The following is an 8,888-nucleotide window of genomic DNA, read 5'->3' as shown; positions in this document are numbered from 1 at the left end:
TGATAAACTCTCATATAACTCTCATCCTCAGCCTCCATACTATTACTATCAAGGGNAGGCTAACAGGCACGGTACGAGTATGTTCGGTCCCGGGGGTGTTTCACATATCATCTTTACGTGTCATTCTTCACTTTTCTTCAAACTTTGCTGACACGTATCGCCATTTAATAGACCCACATAGCGAGTCTAATTTTTACTAATACACGTAACTGAACTTTTCTATAATGTTTACCAGGTTCACTATAGGCTTTTTGGTCCTTTGTGATTATACTCTTTATGGTAACACTTTGTTATCTAGGTTGTTTAGAATGCCGAATTTTTCCTACAAAATTTTAGGCTAAGAAAATTAATAGAAAATGCTCACAAAGGACCAAATCTTCTTTTCTTTGCCATCCATAGACCATAGTATAAGGTCCTGCACTAAAAAATTGAAATTCCCTATTGTTGCGTTTTTTTATCTGTTTCTATTGCAATTTAGCTATTTGTCATCTTAGTAAACTGAACGGATATCTCATTTAACCTGATTAGACTACTAAATCAAAATTGAGATAAAGTAACGTACACTGTAGCATAAAAAACTTTTACGCTTTTCAGTGTAGTTTATTGGTTCTAGAAGGTTAATATTTTAATTCAGGATTAACTTGATATGGAGAGTAAGGATCAACTTAACCTGATAGTATAAAAGTTGTTTACACTGTACTGTCAGCACACAGAACATAAACTCACAAAAATTAGATCATACTAAGTACTTCAATTAATTAAGCAGACAAGAATCAGTTCCCGTGCAATTCATTTTTTGTATGAATGTCTCCTTCGATTTATGTTGTTATGCTCATCAGTGTTCTTTTAAGAGGAAGCTTCTTATAACTTCCCATACATCATTAAAAAGGCCAAACGGCTCTTTTAGCAGGTGAACAAATGAAAGAGGACATTATGCAGGGCCTATTTGCTTAAACTATCAAGGAGTCTTGAGAGTGAGATACACATTTACCTCCCATATGAAAGTGTTTTTCAAATGCTAAATGGTTTCAAATTTCTATACTTCACTGGATATGTTCTTCGTAGTAATTGTCGCTAATCACAGACACAAATCGTTCGAGCCAAGGAAGCTGATGGAGATCCTTCATGGCATCAACATAAGAATCTGTACAACGTGGCGGGGATTGGTAAGCTTGGTGGTCCGTTAGACTGAATCCACCAGCAAGAAATCTCTGGATCAAAGCCAGCTGAGATCTCTCTTCATCTGAATATGCATCCATCATCATAGGCAGCGACTCGAATGAGTCCCACGCCCATTGCTCAAACTGCTGCGTCGGTTGAGTTGCCAAATCTTGAGTATAATCCTCATCCCAGAATGCACATTGACAAGTCTGTTGGCTGTCCCTGTATTCCGCACCACAAGAATAACAGAACTCATGCCCACACCTGCCAGTTTCCAACACAAGCATAAAAGTTGTCAATACTTATCATCGATCCACCAACTTCCATTTCAGCAGAATATATACTGTATTCAACAAGTTTTAAAAGACAAAAGGGCATAGGATTTTAGTTAGTAAGCATCTGCTTGGATAAGTTGCCTTACTGACTGATTCAAATATGTAACCAAGAAGAAAGATCTATTGAAGTCATGGACAATGATTTTTCTTAAACTTAAAAATTTCTGTTTGACCGAGTATTTTGAGATCCAATGAGAACCATCAACCTAGACTGTCAGGGCATATTGGCAGAAACTTCCCCAACTCTCTAACACAAATATGCTATTTGCTTGACCCAGCTTTCCTTGTGTGTTTTTCCATCTAGTGCTGCTGGAGACAACCAATAATATGGCCAAATTAGCGCTAATTCTTGTACTGGAATGAACAGGTCAAGCTTTATCAGTTATGATTCGAACTATTCTCTCAAGCGATACTCCCCAGTTTTCAAAAGCTCTAGTAAGCTAACTGCTGGTGCCCAAGTTACTTATAACCTAATTTTTTTATAACACTTGCAACCTAATTTTACTAACCTAGTTATTGGTTTTGGTCCCTCAGCTTCAACTACTAAAGGTACAGTAAGACCTTATTAATAATTGATGATAACATGAGTGTAGAAGTAATCCATCTCTGAGATTATTAAAGTAATCTTGCACTAAGATGACCTTGCCGTCAAGTTCAGTTAATTGCTCCATAAGTATTTTCTTAACAATAGCAGCCTCTGACAGCACTTCGCTACCAGACAATCCATTGAAAATCTATTCTTTCAATAGTGGAATCCTTGTTCATATGCATAACAAATGCAAGTTTTATATAAAAGTGTGTGTAAAATACCAAAGTAACTATAATAGATAACACTGATATTGAAACTACTAAAGTCACTTGTAGACTAGAAGCTTCCGGCTTGTCCTGGTGTAAATAGCCTTCAGAAACCTTTGAAAGCCCAAAAGTTTACACTCAGATAATAATGTTTTGTGTCAAACTAGTAGATACTGTTTCTTAAAATCATATTTGAACTACAATGCACAGAGAGGGAAATCTTGTACTTCAATCTCCAAGCTTCTCACCCAGTGTTGTAGTCTATGCCTTCAGCTATTTCAGATCAGCCACTACTTGGGTCGTGTCTCCCCCCTCCCACCCCCTCCCCCTATCGGATAACTGTAAAATGGAAAGAATGACCTCCGAACAACCTAGTACTCGTTTATATGATGTTTTTATTCGCTATATTGGAGACTTCAAAGCTCAAAGAAAAGGGTGGTCTGGTCAGTTAGTCACGTTGGGCAAAATTGTCCATGCAAGCCTTTGAGGGTAAAATAAAGTTGCAGAAGGATGATAGACCTACTAATATACATGTATTTATACATGCATATATGTGTGTATAACTTTTTCTTTTCCAATAAGTCAACTAAAGATTCAAAATATTTTTAAGCTAATGAAGAATAAGCTTCAACAGTGGACAATGTGTAGAAAGATTAATATCAAGGGGCAAGGAGATATCAGCTCATTGTAGATTGGGTAAGGGGTGATAAACCAGTATTCAATTTGCACCGAAACAAGATAGACATCCTATTACATCATCTCCCACAAGCAACTTTGATTATCATATGCTTTACATAAGGCATTTGGAGGAGATGCATATAAAATGCAAGATTAAGCTTTCACGAGTGCCTGACACTTAGAGCTTGTGTTCCGAAATGTCAACATCAGTTTTTCAAGAAAATCTAATCATATAACAATCTATCCAGTATATGATACGACAAACAAAATTTAGTTTCCAAAATCAGAATATCAATGCATTATCTTCATAAATTCAAAAGCCCTTTATAGGACTGTGAAACTTCAAAAAGTATGAAGGAACCAAATATACTCACCAGCATGTCATATGATAGCATCCATGTGCGAGCTCAATCATCCTCCGGCACTGTGAACAGCGCCTCCATCTTTTATTCTGTGCCAGGCGATGCAAAGTTATGTCACCAGCTTCCCTCTCCTCCAAAGGGAGATTTTGGTAGACTTCACATGTCATTGAAGAATGCCACGGAACCCTACAATCAACACACATGAACCTCTGACAAACTGGGCATTCCACACAACTATCCTCTGACTGGCTTGATGAACTAGCCCGAGTTGACAAACATTCATGAGGATCCAAAAGAACAGAACAATTTGGATAGGGGCAGTAAAGTTTGTCCGTGTTGAGAGCATTAGCTTCCTCAAGGGCTCTCACCAAAGATTCATAGGAGTTAAGAGGGAGAAAAGATATACATTCAGTGGCAGAGATTAAGTACTTGCATTTTAGCTGAGGGCACCTAATGGGGACTTGACCAGATTGGACTTTACCCTCAACATAAGTTCTCATGCAATGAGAACAGAATTTGTGGGTACATTTTAATGTGCTCATCATCAGTAACAGTCTATCCTCGCAGCATATTGGACAATTCTCAATTGATTCATGTCCTTCGAGATGGGAAGAGACAACCCCTATTGCTACTTTCGCCAAGTCCAACGCCTTTGCCAGACCAGTACTTGGAACAAGCTTCAGAACAAAAGCCTCCAGAACATCAGCATGATCCAGAATCCTTTGCCGCAATGCCATGAGAAGCGGATTATCAAGGCTCTCTTCATGCATAATCTGACCAAATTATTTACTATTAAAACAACGTAAAATAAAACAAATACTAATACCCCCAGAGCAATTTCTTTTCTTTCTTTTTTTTTACTGTTAATATCCCGGAGCAAACTACAACTGGAATCAATGTCGCACTTAACACATTCACATACAGAAAGAATTAATATCAATTCTGATTTGTAGAAAAAAGATAGTTAGATAATCTGTTCTTCATGTAGGAGAATATTGCAATAAATGGTAAACCAAAATACCCAGTAGCCATATAAAAATTGAGCATCAAGATCAGACTCAACATCTACTTTGTAGAGGAACAACGTCTCAGTGTATTACCGATAAAATCAATTAATTTATCAAATAAAACAACAGAAAATAGACTCGGCATCTATATTTTCTGGTTAAAAGAACCAAGAAACCTTGAATTTTACAGTTCATTTCTAACTGACAAAATTCCATAAAGAAAGATTTGCACATATCCAATTGCAAATTGAATGAAGCAAGAGCCAACAAAGAGAACATTGAGATACACATATCTTGCAAAGCACAAACTTCTCACCTGCTGATATAATATCTCAGAGTCAGTAAAGGCATAAACTTTTCTAATCTTGTTCTTCACAGCTTCCAACAATCCATCCATCAAAGCCAAATAATCTGCCACAAATTCTTCCACATAGAAATCAAGCTTTTTCTGGATTTGAATAGGAGGAACACTTTCTGCTCTCTCCATAACCACTCCAATTCCCGATATCCTGCAGCCAGATTCTCCAGGACCAGCTATAGAAATCCCTTTAAAGAACAATTTAATTGAATGTTCATCAAGATCTACCTCAAAACTTTCACTTACTAATAATTCCTTCTCCTTTGTTACTTCATCCTCTACTTCCTTTAAAGCTGCTTCCTCCAACTCCTCCTCATCTTCACAGCAGCTACAAAAATCTTCCTCATCTTCTTCTAATTTCACTTCATTTGCTAAATTCACCAATAGCCCATCACCATGAACTATTTGTTCTTCCATTTTCAAAGATTCTTAGAAGTACCCACAAATATTTTGGTCCTCCAGAAACTAATAGTACTACTAGTAATTTTTACACAATCTAATTAAAATCCATAACTTAACTCTAAAAACTCCACAACTTTGCTAGAAAAAAATCCCAACTTTACCATCCAACTACTGAATCATAACCCAAGAAGAAATGATCAATTATTTACCAAAATGAGCTCAAAATCTCCATGAGAACCAGACCAATATCGTCAAAAGCTCTGATCTTTCCAAAAGTTTAACGCTCCTGTCCAAAAATTCAAGAAATACCCATTATCACTAGATCCACAGAAAAAAAAAAAGAGTAAGTGAGAAATACCCATCAACTCAAAAGGGAAAAAAAGAGAGAACAAATTCTTCCTTGTACAACTCTAACTCATAAAAGTCAAACCATTAAACCCACTAAGCTACCTAATTCAAGACCTTTCATTGTCACCAAAAAAAGTTTCCATAAATAATTACTAAAACTTAAAGGGAATAAAATTATGAATAAATTAAAGTTCAAAAAAGAAGGGAAGCTTCCGTACCACAGGGTCTGGTCTGGTCCGCTCTGGTGTTTCAGCTTATATGAAAAGAATTTATCATCAGAATCATGTTCTCAGAAAATGTTTATACGTATGTTAATATGTATGTATATGCAGAAGTGGTATTAAAAAAACCCTAATCTGACAATGTTACAAGAGCAGAGCTTTTACTAAATTTTCTTTCTTCCTGTTCAGACTTGAGAGAGAGAGAGAGAGAGAGGAGCATCAGTTGCGGTTATACGTGGTTGGCTTTAGAAGGAAGGGAAATTACTTGTTGTCTTGGATCTTTTATCGTTGATTTTATTCTCTTCACCAAAAATATAAGTTAGATTAAATTTCTGAGACATTAGAAGAAAAAAAATATCTTTTTCTTGAAGTGAAAGAGTAAGTAAAAATGTGAGCGTTTAGAGCGTATAGTTGTATATAACTAACTAGTATATATGAGCGCACGTTAATAATGATACGTGATGGTTTAAACATTTATTTATATAAAAGAATAATAAAATTTAATTAATGAGAGTAATTTTATGTATAATAATACAACAATCATCTAAATTCCGAAAAATATTATTACATTAGCATAATACATGAATTTAAAATAAAAGGACAGCATCAAAACTTACAAAAATGGTCAATTTTGTCGTGTTAGATAATTTTTGTGAATAATATTTTTTTTGTGTATGTTATCTCCTAATGCTTTGGTTGATTTGCCCAAATCAGAATTCTTGATATCCCTCTTGAAAGTGTAACATACTGTTGTTCGTGCAAGAAAATATATTGCGGTAAATATAGTATAATATTTAGGATGTTTGTCCTTGTATATTTATTATATTTGCAAAACATAAACATACTAAAAATTATTTTCATATAAATTTAAAAGGATATTCCTTAGTTTCGGAAGACGAAAGTTGAATTAGAGATAAAATTATACTTAGAAGCACAATGACCAGTATCATAATTTTTGCATGTATGACGTTATTGTGAAAACTTCTATATACTATCTGTGTGCTATTACATAAGTTATTCGGTGTATCTAAGTTTTCGGTAGCATGACGGACATATTTTTCTTCAAAATCAACCTATATATAATAGAAGATCAATTTTAACTTAGTCTATAATATATGCGGTGACACTAACATATGTAAAAAAAATATTAACCTTGACAACAAAAATGTATGGTAGAAGACCATTTGGTATTAAAGTATTTAAGTATATTCTTCTTGGTAGTAATTATTGGTATCATTTCTGCTGAGTCAAAAATTGAAAAATATTTTGTTTTTACTATAAAATTTTGCAATCCACCTTTACTTTAGTTGATCAACATATTCATTTCTGCTAGTTAAGATATCTTTTTAATTCTATCATGCGATTTGCACAATTTGCGTTTTAATCTAATGATAGAAATATTTCTCTTATTAAATCCACTATTATGACCATTAGAGTTGATAACCAAGTGTTCAGGGAGAACCAAATCATCTTTTATTGGATGCTTTTCTTCATTTTCGACACGAAGCAAGAAGACACTAAATCTTGATATGTTCTTACTTTATATTTCTTGTGAGTTGAATCTTTTTCATTTAAGGCCAAAAGTATAACTTTGGCAAGTTAGTTATGTTTTTGTCGATTTTGGAACTGTCTGTAGTACTTGACAGAAATCACCTCCCAAACCATTAATTTTCCACCAAACGGTTCATTGATATCCAATATATCTCTAGAACTCCGGGCAATTATTTCGATCGTTTGACACTTAGCAATAAGTTCTTCATCCCATATTATCAACTTTGCTTTTCTTATAAATTTGTGATGGTTATTTAAATTGTTTGAAGATGTATATCAAATCTAAAGTGGGTGGCCTCATAATAAAATCGTTATTGGTACATCACTTGCTATTATTGTTAATAGTGTCATGTCTCTTGATATGATATTTGCAAGTAATGCGTGACATAAAAATATTATTTCGATTCCACCGGAGGCATCTACAAAGAATAATCCTGTTATACCAGAGTCGAATCTTTGTAATATAGTCTTGAAAACTTGTTCTTGTTTAAGATTTAGCTTTGATTGTGTTTCCTCAGACACTTGTATAACATTTTGATTCTTAATAATATACTAACCTTTTAAATTTATGTTGTAATTCTTTTTTTATGGAATAAATTTATATACCCTAAACAATTTTAAACTCGAAGAAGAATTTTACTCATGAATTTAAAAAATAATTGAATTGGATTCTCTTGCTAAATAATTAATTAAAAGATCTAATTATTTAGTTTTAATATAAAAATATTTTATTCTATGTTGATTCAAATCTTAATATTAGTTCACCTCTTGTTTCGAATATCATCCACCATAATTTTTTTTTTCCAAAGACTAAAAGATTGATCTGACATTTCGCGTTTAGATCTTTATGTTTGTAGAAACACAAGTGGTATTGACTCTTACCAACCATTTTTCCCCTCTTTCTCACATATTTATATTCTTAAATATTTTCTTAGTTGTTGTTTAATAATTGGATATTTTTCAATATTACAAGAAAAATTGATTAAAAAAATATTATCTGAGTAGGAACGTAGTTCAAATATAATATAAAAATATATTATCGTGGGGGTATTTTTATTTCTTCTCAATTTTAACTTTTTATGCAGTCCATTTAATATTATCTTTTTGTGGGTATTGGACATTATGGAGTGGTAATGTATTGCCAATACAGAGGATTAATTTTTATGAAATTAATTTTATTAAACGTTCCTACATATTTATAATAAGAATTTAATAAATAGAATTTTATTAATTTTAAAATCTTAAAAATTAAACATTAGCGTAGAAGATATTGTAGTCCAACAAATAGGTTATTGCAGTTATGTCCTTTTCCTATGAGTTCTTTCATTTAATATTTTATGGTTATTTTGGTCTATTTGTACTATTATTTTGATAATAATATAGGCTCTTCTTTTTCTAAATAAATTTGGACAGTATAATATATTCTCAAATTAAATTAGTAATAGGACATTATAATACATTTTCAAATCAAATTAGTAATAGAAATTTTTAAGAAGTATATCTTAAAAGTAATAAGATTACATAACTAAAAAGACGTATCTACCCCGGATGTAATTTATCTATCTATATCTATCTATCTAATATCTATATCTTTACGATGGATAATCCTATGTTGGATAAAATTATCAAAGTTAAAACTTTACCATACTTAGGACTTTAAAACTTAATTA

The 8,888-nt window shown here is 33.0% G+C and overlaps 1 protein-coding gene across 3 annotated transcripts; it reads right to left on the bottom strand.

Moving 5' to 3' along the window:
* Positions 1–758: 758 nt before the first annotated feature.
* On the bottom strand, positions 759–5,935 carry LOC109215554. 3 transcript variants are annotated; one of them, XM_019379639.1, is made up of 4 exons: positions 5,665–5,935; positions 4,655–5,384; positions 3,344–4,104; positions 1,044–1,425 (listed from the first exon to the last, which is right to left on the bottom strand). In XM_019379639.1, exons 2-4 carry the CDS (start codon positions 5,111–5,113, stop codon positions 1,044–1,046), a joined length of 1,602 nt encoding a protein of 533 aa, XP_019235184.1. In that variant the 5' UTR covers positions 5,114–5,384; positions 5,665–5,935. The 3 variants fall into 3 exon arrangements, with proteins under 3 accessions (XP_019235183.1, XP_019235184.1, XP_019235185.1); XM_019379640.1 differs by lacking the exon at positions 5,665–5,935 and adding an exon at positions 5,457–5,544; XM_019379638.1 differs by lacking the exon at positions 5,665–5,935 and having other exon boundaries at positions 759–1,425; positions 4,655–5,550.
* Between the last annotated feature and the right edge of the window lie 2,953 nt (positions 5,936–8,888).

Source organism: Nicotiana attenuata, unplaced genomic scaffold, assembly GCF_001879085.1.
Source record: "Nicotiana attenuata strain UT unplaced genomic scaffold, NIATTr2, whole genome shotgun sequence".
NCBI lineage: Eukaryota > Viridiplantae > Streptophyta > Magnoliopsida > Solanales > Solanaceae > Nicotiana > Nicotiana attenuata.
The sequence above is the reverse complement of the archived record's forward strand: the minus strand, read 5'-3'. Positions and strand labels throughout refer to the sequence as shown.

Excerpts from the sequence above, each read along its gene's own strand:
- LOC109215554 (XM_019379639.1), bottom strand. The coding sequence starts at position 5,113 with ATGGAAGAACAAATAGTTCATGGTGATGGGCTATTGGTGAATTTAGCA. Across the intron at positions 4,105-4,654 it reads CTGAGATATTATATCAGCAG|ATTATGCATGAAGAGAGCCT; the intron begins GTGAGAAGTTTG and ends TAATTTGGTCAG. Across the intron at positions 1,426-3,343 it reads TGCTATCATATGACATGCTG|GTGTGGGCATGAGTTCTGTT; the intron begins GTGAGTATATTT and ends GGAAACTGGCAG.